The sequence below is a fragment of the Leopardus geoffroyi genome, chromosome B4 (assembly GCF_018350155.1).
Source record: "Leopardus geoffroyi isolate Oge1 chromosome B4, O.geoffroyi_Oge1_pat1.0, whole genome shotgun sequence".
Taxonomy (NCBI): domain Eukaryota; kingdom Metazoa; phylum Chordata; class Mammalia; order Carnivora; family Felidae; genus Leopardus; species Leopardus geoffroyi.
In genome coordinates this window covers 7,098,702-7,112,100 of record NC_059341.1, presented here as the reverse complement: position 1 = coordinate 7,112,100, position 13,399 = coordinate 7,098,702, and the positions used below count along the sequence as shown (strand labels likewise).

The window sequence follows — 13,399 nt, the reverse complement described above, 5'->3', positions numbered from 1 at the left end:
TCACTTGTGTATACATAGTATAATATGTACCCTACTCTGGACAGCTGCAGTATTATTCTCCTCTTAGACTGTCTGATCTTAGATCTTTGATAATAAAGATGATCTTCCAAAATGAGAATGAAGAGGGTTTTAACAATTTGTTTGGCAAAGAACATGTCCAATTGTTAAGCTGTAAAATACGAGATAAGATAAAAAGATATTTTCCCACATGCCAAAGAAATAGACTAGTTATGATGAACACTGATAAAATACTTAATGAGCAAGGCGCCTGGGTGGCTCGGTCAGTTAAGCGTCCAGCTCTTGGTTTCTGCTCAGGTCATGATCTCAAGTTCGTGGGTTTGAGCCCTACATTGGGCTCCATGATGACAGCACAGAGTCTGCTTGGGATTCTCTCTCTCTCACCCTCTCTCACTCTGTCCCTTCCCCCCTCTCAAAATAAATAAATAAATTTAAAAAATATATAATGAGCAATCACTTGGTTGCTTTAATGTTTAAAGGATTTTTATGAAAAAGAAGGTTCATTAAAAAAGAAAAAAGTCCGGGGCGCCTGGGTGGCTCAGTGGGTTGAGCGTCCGACTTCGGCTCAGGACATGATCTCGCAGTCTGTGAGTTCGAGCCCCGTGTCAGGCTCCGTGCTGACAGCTCAGAGCCTGGAGCCTGTTTCAGATTCTGTGTCTCCCTCTCTCTCTGCCCCTCCCCTGCCCATGCTCTGTCTCTCTCTCTCTCTCTGTCAAAAATAAATAAGCATAAAACAATTTTTTTTTAATATAAAAAAAGAAAAAAGTCCAAGGGAGTTTAAAGCAGTAAGTAAATAAAGTAAAATCTAATAAGATGATGTTTATAAAATTTTCTCTGAGGCTGAAAGGGCTTTTGCAATTATTCCATTGACTGTAGAGTCACGCTCAAAATTAAGATCATTCTAATAGAAAGACAGATAAAGAATAAAAAGGAAAAAAAGGAAGAAAAAGAAAAGATAAGGTCATGCAGCTCCTACCTACTTACCAGCCTAAATAAAGAATTTAGTTGTGAGTTTGCGAGGCCCCTTCAGATTTTGGTCCTCTGGTCTCCTCAAAGTTCTTTCTAGTATCCTGTCACATCAAGAATAGCCTGGAAGGGTGAGAAAAGTTACGAACCTTGGCCTGACGGATACGTCAAGAAAGAACAGAAGTCAGTCTGATACACATATAAAATAACGTTTCCGCTACCCCAGAGTTTCTTAGAACTTCAGAACCATCAGATCTAACCAATTCCTCTGCCATAGTCATTTCATTCTTGTTACCGGTGGTGAGAACTTCAAGGGGCAGGGGCTTTTGGCTGATAATTTGGCATTATAATCTCTTAAAAATCTTGCGTTCATATTTTCTGACCAAGCAATATTTGAATACACAAAGGTCTAGATATGAGGATGCTGTTTATTTGTTGTAGCAAAATCTGGAATAACTGAAATGGCCAAAAAAGAGGGAGGGCCAACTTGAAAAACTGGATGTGTAAGACCATCCTACTTTTTTTGTTCTTAAAGTTTATTTATTTTGAGAGAGAGCAAGAGAGAGAAAGCGTGAATGCGGGAGGAGCAGAGAGGGAGGGAGGGAGGGAGAGAGAGAGAGAGAGAGAGAGAGAGAGAGAATCACAAGCAGGCTCCATGCTACCAGTGTCAAGGCCAATGTGGGGCTTGACCTCATGAACTGTGAGATCATGACCTGAGCCAAAATCAAGAGTTGGACGCTTAAATGAATAAGTCACTCAGGTGTCTCTGTCCTATTTAGTTTTTTTTTTTTTTTTAATATTAAAGTTCATCTATTTAATTTTGAGAGAGGGAGAGACAGAGAGAGAGAGAGGGAGATGGCGAGCAGGGGAGAGGCAGAGAGAGAGAGGGAGGGAGAGACAGAATCCCAAGCAGGCTCTGCAGTGTCAGCAGAGTCCGACACCAGGCTCGATCTCATGACCATGAAATCAGGACCTGAGCAGAAATCAAGAGTCAGACGCTTCACCGACCGAGCCAGCAGGCGCCCCATATTTAGTTTTGAAAAAACTGCTGAAATATCCACCGAAGAGCCGGTGAGGAGTATTTGGGGAAGGATGGGTTTAGGGGAGCATTCGCTTCCTAAGCTACATGGTTTTAGACGGTTTATCTTAAAAAGCAAAAAAACCCAAACACTCTAGCCATGTGTTATTTTCATAATCAGAAAACAAGATTTAAGAAACAAAGTCAAGTACTTCCATAGCCAGTAGCACTTGTTGAAAATGTTCTGAAAAGTTCTTTTTGCTTTTTATACTTGGTTTTATCTAAAGGATGCAAAAGACTATGTAACACCTATGTGAAAAGTATTTTTCTCTAAACCAAATGTCCAGTCAGCTTATTAAAAAGCAAAAACATATAAATAACATTTATTAAAGACCTATTATATCCTGATCAGGGTTTTTACACGTTTTGTTGCCCAGATATCCTTATTTACTCCTTGTTTGTTAAAATCCTAACTATATGTGGCATAGAGAGTCACAGATGGACAACCAGGGTACCCTGGAAGAAAAAGAACTCTAATAATTTCATTTTCAAATGGATGGGTGTCCTTTTTTGTCTATTCAGAGGATACACAGGGTTGTACAGCTGTCATTATAAAGATAATGCAGGTCTTAAAAAGATCCACATTTCCCTTTCACACAGACTATACAGAGTGACTGACTTTATACTATTTAAAAACAAATTTGGAAATTTTGGTCACTCCACCTGTGAGACCTTCCAATTCCTTGAAGCAACTTATTTCCAGCATCTTCTTATAATTCAAATTACCTGTAACATCACATAGAACACCAAGAGCAACGGTTAGGAAGGAAAAGCAATCTTTGACAAAAGACTTCCGTACCAAACACAGTTGTTTTCTTCTCTTACTGTAGGGCTAAGAGTAAGCTCCCGCAACTATACTCGAAGAAGAAAGTAAAATAAAATAGAAGACAAACCTTTCTGTTGTTCCTTTAGCTCCTCTTAAGTGTTTCTTACTTAACCAAAACACAGTTGCTCCTGATGTGAAAGCAATTCTGGAAAAGCAACTCCGTTAAATTCTATTTGGCTACCGCTCCACATCTATGAAATTCTGCTCGGAGCAAAAATCAGCTCCATGGTTGAAGAGCCAAGAGCCTGTCTGAATCCTTGAACGTATCTCAACAAATCTTCGTTTTCAGTCACCTATGCCTCCTACTCTTTGGTAGTGGAGATAAAAGGTGGATGGGGGGCACCTGGGTGGCTAGTGGTGGACTGTCTGATACCCGATTTTGGCTCAGGTCATGATCCCAGGGGCAGGGGATCGGGCCCTGTGTCCGCCTCTGCGCTGAGCACAGAGCCTGCTTAAGGTTCCCTTTCCCTCTCCCTCTGCCCCTCTCCCCTGCTCTCTCTCTCTCTCTTAAAAAAAAAAAAAAAAGGTGAATGGGGCACACACACCAATATCCAAGAGACTCATGGTCTAGGGAAGAGGACAGCCACAGACAGATATAAAAAGCATACCGAGTGAACAACACAGAGGGAAACAGCATATTCTGGGCACTTGGGAGAGGGATGCCAGCTGGGAGTAGCGATGGGGAGGTGGGCTGTGACCACGTCTTCTAATAACAAATGAGAGAGAGAGCGTGAGAGAGAGAGCGAGAGAGAGAGAGAGAGAGAGAGAGTGAGAGAGAGCGTGAGAGTGTGTGCGCAGGGGAGGGGCAGGGAGAGACGGAGAGAGAGTCCCAAGCAGACTCTGTGCTGTCAGCACAGAGCCCGACGTGGGGCTTGATCTCACGACTATGAGATCGTGACCTGAGCTGAAATCAAGAGTTGGACGCTCGACTGACTGAGCCACCCAGGCATCCCCACAAATGACAATTTCTAAGAGGTGAACACGAACACGCGTCTGACGGAGAGGCAGGGGTCAGAAGGCACACGACGCAGAAGGTTCCACCGGAGAAAAGAAAGATGAAACATATCCGGCTCCGTATGGGAAATGGCAAGCAGTCTGGTAATGCTGGACGGAACGAGCCAGCCTCCAAACGCTCCCGAGGGTTCTAGGTAGATGGCTCTGGAGCGAGCGGGCAGGGACAGCAGTCCCGGGTGGCAGCAGGGACAGAGGAGAGGGGACGCAGCTGGGAAATGTTAGGAGCAAAACTGGCAGGGCCTGAGGATCGGCTGGCTGGTGGCTTGGCTGGGGGGGGGGGGGGGGGGGGGCTGTGAGGCAGGGAGGGGGGACTCACTCCTCTCTGGGTTTCATGCTTCTGTGCCTGGCTGGTAACGCTGGGGCTTCCTGCGTTGTGAGGACAGAGCTCGGAACTCAGGTGGAAGAGGGTATGTGCTGGGTAGGTGACAAGCGAAACCTTCAAAAATAATCAGCTTCTCTTTCTGGGAAGCAAATCTCTCTCCGTACCTCATGGCTTTGTTTCCCAGCTAAAGGTATCTGTGCTCGGAGCCAGTTACGGACGCGCGTGTATAAGGGCACAGACACTGCCTCCATCTGGGGCGGCTGGCCCCTCGCGTCCACAAGGAGACCCAGATTTACAGGTGCCGCCCACAACGTGCAAGAGCCCAAGTGAGGATCGAGGAGACTTCTTAGGGCAGAGTCTTTCTCTTTCCCTAAGTTTTATTCAAAACAACCGTTCCGGAGCTTTATGGAGACGCTCAGGGCTTAGTTTGCAAGATGCCCGGGCTGGTAGTACGACAAACAGAATCTCCCGTTGTTTCCCGTAGTCACACAGCCTTTGCCTCCTTCCAAGTTACCCTAGAAAACGGGGGCTCTGGTCTCACCCTTGATAGATACAGGAACAGAAGAAGAACCAGGCTGGAGGAAATAACGGTGTGTTCAAGTCTGGCACTGCTATGTTTCCGGTGCCCCTGCGCATTCAGTCAGAACTTGGCAGTGGGTCACCGAGAAGCCTAGTCGGCATCAGGGGGAGAAATCGCAGCTGGAAAAAGCATCAATGCACCTGACACCTAAGGAGTGACTGGGGCAGTCTGGGGAGAAGAACAAAGTAAGGCGGGCCAGGGGCAGGGGAAGGGGCGGGGGGGGGGGAGGGGGGGAAGAAGGAAGTCTAAGAAAGACAGACAGAACTACAGAGAATGTGTGGGATCAAGAACGACAAAAGAAGAGGAAGTTTCAGAAAGGGCCTGGGGGAAGCAGCAGGGTCCACAGTAGCAGGAAGGATGGATGTTCCGGGGGCTGCGGCTAATGATCTTGGTGAGAAGCTCCAGGAAAGTTCCCAGAGCAGAAACCAGATGCGGTGGGTTTGGGACCGAGGAACCCAGAGGAAGCACACACAAGGAGGGTCCGACCAAGACAGGAAGTCAGGTAGAGGGGAGCTGCCATACGGGTTAGCAGGTTTAGGTGGAGCCTCTCAGACCAGAGACAGGAGAAGAAGGGAGGAGGGGGAGATGCGGAGCAGGGGGGACGGTGAGGGGAAGGCACTTGTGGGGAGGGGCAGAGGCAGGGGAGGTGGGAACGAAGGCAGGCCCGGGAGGAGAAGCTCCTAGAACTGAGGAGGGATGCCGCACCCCATGGGGCCCGGCACACAGGCCGCGAGGAGCCCAAACGGTCACTCCGGACAGGGTGGCGCGGCCACTCGGCCCCACACGGTGGCACATCCTTCAACCCACGACTCTGGCAACCGCACTTTTTTCAAGCTGCAATATTCTAAATCACAGAAGTCCTGCCGTGACATGATTATCCATCTCATAAACGTCAGAGGCAGGTGGGAGGATAGAGAAGAAGCGTTCCACCAGGCCTCTCAAGTCTTTAGGTGAATACTTGCCCCATAAAATGACAGGAGAGAGTAGAACGCAAACAATTTAAACGTTCCATGTTGTTGTCGGTGACAGTGAGAGAGCCTAAGTGTCTCCATCAGTAGGTGCGGATTCGTTACAAACACGAGAAGTGTGAGTAGTTTGATCTGTGGGGAAAATTATAGCCAGATAGTATCCAAGAGGTTACCATGATAGAGCTAAATTGTCTCTGCCTGTCACAGGTTAAAAGAACATTTAAATTCTGGAAGTTCACATCAGCTTTTTCTAGATAACAAATCTTAAGTACCTTCCTATATTCACTCAATTAGTGATTCTGGGCCTTGATAACACTGCAGAGAGAAACTTTCCAACTATCATTCAAATCATATCTAAAAAGGTGGTCATAAATATTTTAAAACCTAAGTGAACTAATAAGACCTAGGCCCATTAAGGATAAGATCTTTTACAACAAATTAAATAAAACAATTTATTGAAGTCTGGACTCAAGATAAGCTAGATTTACTAGCTGACCTTTTATTCATTTAAAGAACGAAATTAGCTCTAATTGCATTAGAATGGAATCCAGTAAATTTCCCCGAGTCTTCTAATGTGGCATCCATGCACGGACGGCTGTAATTGTTTACAAGTAAGATGGAAATGCTTCGATTATAATCTTCCCACTTGTTTTCCTGCGTAGTAAAAGCATTTCCCCAAACCTCAAGTCAGTTTTTCGGACAGCGTGCTGTGTTTTTCCTTACACGCACTGCATGTTTGGTGTTAAATGGACAAATGACAACGTGCCAGGGGAGGAAATTAAACTCGGAGATTTCATCATAATTTTAGGTCTGCGACAACGAGAGAGGAAGAGACGGAGGCCGAGGACTCCTTGTCTGGAAAAGTCAGGAAAGGGCCGCAGACCTGAGTGTAGGAAAAAACTGGACTCTGGCCTGCTTCGCCTCGGAATTACAGCTGAGACACGTGCGTCAGGGTCTGCTGAGTTTCTATGTACAGTCAGGGAGCAAGAATCACGTGTGACCCACAACTTGTGCTCCAGTTGTTCAGCTCCTTAGGGAACTTCATGTGTAATGTCAACATTTTTCACTAGCATGAAAAATAAGTCATTTGCCATAAATTTTTAAATACCGTTATTCTTAAGATTTTTTTTTTTGGGGGGGGGGGGCGGTCAGTGCTCCCGTCCCTTGGCTTCTCTTATAGGCAAACCACCTCGGAAATGTTGCCGTTCCAGTGGCAAGCTAACCAGGGCAATCTTGTGTCAATCTCTTTCTTTTTCTTTCTTTTTTGAAATCAAAAGCAGACAGTTTTATTGGAAAGAAAGTAAATTAAAAATAGAAAAGCAAAAAGGCCCTCCAAGTCTGACAGGATGATGATCTGAAATGTTCCTTGAACTTGAACTTGACTTCTAAAGGATCTTTTTTTTTTTTTTTTTTTTAAACCGACAAGCTTCTTCTCTCTGCCACCTCAGCATGCTCTCGTCAACACGTGAACCTACGCTGCCTTGTCCCAAATAAAAGATGCCAATTATTTCTGCCTGCCCCTCGTCCCCCCTTCCTTCTGGGACCCCCGCCCCGAGGCCCTCATGAGAACTGGTAACGGGAGCGAGCGGGAGGGGGAGGTGGGATGTACCAGGGCTGCTGAGCCCCGAGAACCAGGCCAGCCTTGGGTGACTTGGGGCCACGTCCGTCACCATCCAGTGGCAAGACGGAGTACAGGAAAGCGAGCAGAGTCCTAATGATACTTTTTGAACCCTGGAGACCGCCTCACCTAAAGCCAAATAAACCCCTTTTACTTTGTCCCTTTAAGCTCATTGGGGTTTCTGTCACTTGGAACTACGAGTCTTGATCAACACAAAACGAAGATACAAGCGTTTCAACCAGAGACCTGAGGATTCTTTCCAGAGTCTTCTTCACGGAGTATGCTACCAGGCTATACCTTCGGATTAGAGCTTGTCGCAAGAAACAGTGGGACAGAAACTGTCTTTGTGTCTGCTGTAAAGGCTGCCGCGGGAGGCACTGTTTTCTCCCCTGGATCCGCATGGGAATAACGTTTCAAGTTTGGTGCCTTGAAGAGCTTTGTCTCTCTAGAGAAACTGAGAGGTATCTTCTTCCTTTTTAAAAACGCTATTTCACTTCTTGCCCTGATTGCTAGGCAGCATAGATCTATCTGACACGCAATCATTTGCTTCTTTTTCCTCTCCTTGGGATTCGTTTCCTATTTCTATTGTCTAGTAATTTTCTTGTTCTCTTTGAGTTAACGTTCTCGAAGGGATAGTGTCAGTTTGTTTAGACTGGGAAAAAAGTTATATATGAATAAACAAATAAACAACGTTTCACATAAAGAGGGAAAAGGCAGAGAGTAGGATAAAAACCATCTGCTGTGATTTCTCTAAAGAACTCATCACGAGAGCTCACAATACACGTTTCACCGTGTCAAATGCCTTTCAGCTAAATCTGGCTACATTTTGAAATATAAAATGCTTATTTTCCTTTTTTTAAGGGACTTTTTAAAAAAGAGTTCATGTATTTGTTTTGAGAGAGAGAGAGCACAAGCAGGCGAGGGGCAGAGAGAGGGGGAGACAGAAACCAGCAGGTTCTGCACCGTCAGTGCAGAGCCCAACACGGGACTTGAACCCACAAATCGTGACCTTGTGGCCTGAGCTGAAACCAAGAATCAGATACTTAACTGACTGAGCCACCCAGGTGCCACAAAATGCTTATTTTCTTTGAAAATATTTTAGTAAAAACATTTTTCTTAAATGTGTATTTATTTTTGAGAGAGAGAGAGAGACAGAGACAGAGCATGAGCAGGGGAGGGGCAGAGAGCGAGGGAGACACAGAATCCGAAGCAGGCGCCAGGCTCCGAGCTGGCAGCGCAGAGCCCGACGCGGGGCTGGGCCCACGAACCGAACGGCGAGATCATGACCTGAGGCGAAGGTGGATGCTTAACCCACTGAGCGCCCCCAGCCGCCCCTAAGATCACCCTTTCGATGAGAATCTCCTTTAACGGCGCCTTGAGCCCCACACTTAAACTGAGAAGAGCTGTAGGTCCCGTTTGGTTCTCGTCCAACGGTCCCTGCCCCTGACCTGCCCCAGCACCGTGCTCTGCCGTTCCCTTCCGAGAGGTGGGCGAACGAACGAGCACCGTAAGCTAGCTCGCTCTTCCTCACCTGCTCAGAATAAACGAACTCGGTGAGCGGGAAGACCGGGAGGACAGATGACACGGCCCGTCCCCAAGTGCAAGTGTGACCTCGCGATCCTCATCAACACAGTCCAGGCGGCCGTGCCTGGGGAAGCGCGCACCTGCTCGACTGCGAGGCGGGCCTGGGCCTGGGCCGTCTTCGTCTGTGCCTCACGGTGCCGCGTCTCCCGGCCATTCTGCTCACCAGCCTCACCGTGTGGACACCGGGGTTTCAGGGTTAGTGTTCCGCTTCCACCTCCGTTCCTGACTGAGGGCAACGCTGCGTGCCCCTCCCCGGGGGGCGTGTTAAAGGCAAGTGCAGTCCCTGCAAAGTCCCCACGCTCTCTGGCGGAGGTCCTGGACTTCCCGCAGGTTCTTTAGAATACAGGCTCCAGGCACGTTACAGAAAGGAAAAAACAAGGGACGGCGGTCTTGCCTCGAGGAACAACAACAGAGGACGGAGGAAATAATCTAACCTCAAAGTACTTTCCCAGATCAAGGGCAGAAGACCTTCCTCACTTAGGAAACTTTAGAAACTAAATGTTGTCTTCAAGATCTTCCACTGAGAGGGTATAATTTGAGCCCTGTAAAGCGTTTCCCTTTGCCCATAATTTCAAAAGGTTCTATCCTCTGCCTGTTCCTCAGCAATAAACAGCCCCTTCCCCTGGACTATTTAAACCCCCCTTTCCGCATCCTACTCTGCTCGTTAACTTCACTTCAAAAGTGCGCTAGAGCCCCAGGTGCGCACAAACTGAGTAAAGGCACATTTGTACGAGTCGACTTCCTCTCTTCCATTATTGCCGTGGAATAAGCCACGTACCCTTATGCTACAACAATAAGAGATCACTTTTAATTTCATACAATTTTCACGTGTCATAAAATACTCTTAAGTTTTTCGAAGCTTTCTTGGCTTGTGCGCCACACGAAAACTGGTTTGGTTCATGGGCCACAGTGGGCTGATCCTTGATTTGGATTAAAAAAAAAAAAAAAAAGAAAAAGGCTCTTTACTGATTAAGATACATTTTACATAAAATCCTATTACTAGGTGACACGGGCCTCTTCTTCTCTCTTATTTTAAAATGTAATCTATTTCACTTAATTTATTCCTTTGTTCATTATAAGCACTTCCTTGTGCCTGACTCTGGCCAAATGATTAATTATTCATGTAACACGGGGGGTTATTTACCTAAATATCCGAAGGTTCGCATATTATATAATGTTATACTGTCATGGGCAATTTGTCTGGAATGTTTGAGTATTACAATTTCCCTAATACTGGACAATCTGTTCCAGGGTAACAGGATCTATTTTTCATATTTCACAATATCTTAAGTGTATGAGTGGTTTATTGAGAGGAGAAAAATAGTCAACAGAATGAATGAAAGATGCTCAAGGGTGGATGAAATGAATATTATTATCAAAGTCTTTTTACAAACCTTAAAGGGATTGAGCAAGCCGAACTCTTGTGGAAGTAAAGATTAAGTCATGGTGAGTTACTGAGAAAATAGTAATAAATGTGAACTAGTAAGAGAAGAGTATCTGTTGAATGATAAACAAGAATATCTTGCCCGTAGAGGAATGAGCCCAAATATAGAATTTTCACAACGATGGTATCAGTGGCTACTTTGGTTGGGCCTCCTTGCTCATCAATCAGCCTTCTGTCCTCCACTGGTTGAGGGAGGAGGGCATTATTCAAATTTTTGTAGGTAAAATAGAGAGCATGGGGTATAAGAGTATCTGGTTTAAAAAAAGGACTGAATCTACAGTATTTTTGTGATACTGTCTAAACTCGTCGGTAACACTACCACCCACTGTCTAGGTTCCTACTGATGAAACCAAAAAGGGTGGAAATTATGTGGATAATTTAGGTAAGAAAAGGATGAACTATTTTCTTCCTTCAATCTTCAAAAGAACATACGCTTTCCTAGAAGATCACATTTGCCTCTATACTTCCGTTCATAATAATGATATTGGACTTTTTCAGTGAATTACATTTGGAATCAGCAGAAGCAGCAGCATAAAACACACACAAACTTTTAAGAAAGAATGAACCACTGAGAACACAAAGCATATTTTCTGTTGCCTACTCTACCTACTATATAAGTTCATGGCTCCTACTCTCATTATTATGGCTAAAATCTGAATGACAATTAAATGCCCTGTAAGCCTATTTTCTACACAATATTTGATTGTTTGCAATTTAAACTAATCCATTTTCAGGCTTACTGGTAAAAAATAAGGTTGTAAACTAGTACTTATAGCTGATGGAATTCATTTAAACGATATACACAATGATTTTTAGAAAAAGAATAGTTTTTACCATAATTTACAAAAATAGACCGATGTTTTATCACCTTATTAAAATCACGTAAGAGTGTTGTAGACCTTAATTCATACCTTAAAAGTGAATTAAAAAAAAACAACAGCCAACTAAATTTACTTTAAAGAAGGGTGAGCTGATAGGATGATTCTGTGAAAATTAAGACCAACAGTGATCATGGGGTTTACATTTCCAGTTCTCTCTTAAACAAACAAACAAACAAACAAGCAGACAGTTAAGACTCCACCAAGCCTTTGGGTGGCGGTATCTTTGTTTTTAGGTACAGAATAAAACCATGAGAATCTCTGTTCTTTGTCACGGTGATTAAGAACGACTCGAGAAGAGCGATAGGACAGTGAGTGCATCCAGTATATCGTTTCTCCCTTTTCAGATAACCAGGACCTCAGAATTACGCGGACCCCACGTCATGTCTTCCGAAAAGGGAAAAAGAACAAGAAGGGATCCTGGATGTCAAAGAAAGCAATAAGCATTTACTCCGAGGGAGAAACCAATACAACTTGAAAAATGAAGAATTCTCAGAATAAAGCTTGACCCTCCACGTTCACACCTGGAAAAGGTGAGAGTTCTAAGCCCACCAGGAAGGAGCAGAGACGGGCAAGTTCGATTCCCTTCGCTCTAACGGACAACGGACAACGAGTATACTTACATCTTGTCTTGGCCAGCGCCAACTCTCAGCGTCAGCCGGGGGATGACTGGACTGGGGGCGGGAAGCACCGGTTCCACTTTGATCTGTTGGAGTTATTACAGGGGAGTTAAATGCATTTTCAGCGAAAGACCTCCCACCTCTTCTCCTCCTGCCTCATTTCCATAAACCTCCTAGGCCAGTTTAAGCCTCAAATGTGGCTACCATGCCAGATGCAAGGATACTCTGGGCGAATTTTGCTTTTGCTTCTCAACAACTGAAGGCTCTCTGGCATCATGAGAAATTCCCCAAACTTGCCTCACTTTACCTAAGCGTGGGAGTTCTTTCTTTCTTCCTGGTCATGCTTAATTTCTTGCATTTTATTGTTAGAGTTTTTAGACATTTGGCAAACACTTACATCATTGCCGGACTTCATGTAAATAGAAAAAAAAAATGCAGTGATATCTCCACAATAGGATAAAACGCATCTATTTATGGAACTTGAAAAACAAGAAACTCATCTTAAGTCTGCGTTATCATATAAGAAAACGGAAACACCAAGTGTACTTGCTCTGTTTTTTTGGCTGGTGGCCAACAGATCCAAAATACTGTAAAAGAAGAAACATACACTAGGATTTGTAGTGAAGGCAAGGACCGATGGCTAAGTTGAAGACCTTCACAAATACTGGAGCTAAGAGAAAGGGGATCAAGTCTGATTATACAGGGGTTCCTCACGACTGGTGGTCTCAAGGGGCCATGGTAGAGTATTTTGAACGAGCAGGCTGAACAGAAGCCCCGTCGTTCAAGTTACCATCTATACTCTGAGTTTTTCAACAAGTGTTTTGTTGGCATTTTTGGTGGGACAGTTCTTTGGGGAACGGAAGTGTCCAGGAACTGCCAGATGTTTGACATCCCTGGTCGTGGGGTACGGAAGGATGCAACACTACACTGCAAACCACTGAAGGGGAATGAATATATAACATAATGCTCGATATATATCTCGTTAATCTGTTGCACATCGATCAAAGTTACTATGTTGTCATGTGTTTTTACCTATCCCCCCTTTTTTTTAAATCCATCATCACATCAAGATCCATGATTTCAGCCATTCTCTCTCTCTTTTTAAATAATGATTTATTTTGAGAGAGAGAGAGAGAGAGAGGTCACACGTGGAGGGGAGGGGCAGAGAGAGAGAGAGGAGAGAGAGAGAATCTCAAGCAGGCTCTGTGCTGTCAATGCAGAGCCCGATGTGGGGCTCAGTCTCAAACTGTGAGATCATGACCTGAACTGAAATCCAGAGTTGGATGCTTCACCGACTGAGCCCCTCTCGACCACTGTCTTGAACAGTGTCTGGGATGTGGGAGGCACTCCAAGACTGAGTTAACAAGTGCAAGCACTCTGAACTCCCTGCCCCTTGGGTACTTCACCATTTGCCCAGGATCCATCTAAAATCATCCTCAAGGGCACGGAGTAATTTCAAAGAAAAATGTAAAGATCATGTAAA

The 13,399-nt window shown here is 44.9% G+C and overlaps 1 protein-coding gene across 1 annotated transcript in view; it reads right to left on the bottom strand.

Moving 5' to 3' along the window:
• Positions 1 to 13,399, bottom strand: part of TAF3 (TATA-box binding protein associated factor 3) — a 182,075-nt gene that overhangs the window by 23,934 nt on the left and 144,742 nt on the right. The window contains exon 4 of the mRNA XM_045463806.1: positions 11,920 to 12,002. Within this exon, the coding sequence (XP_045319762.1) occupies positions 11,920 to 12,002 (83 nt within the window). The remainder of the gene's footprint in view (positions 1 to 11,919; positions 12,003 to 13,399) is intronic.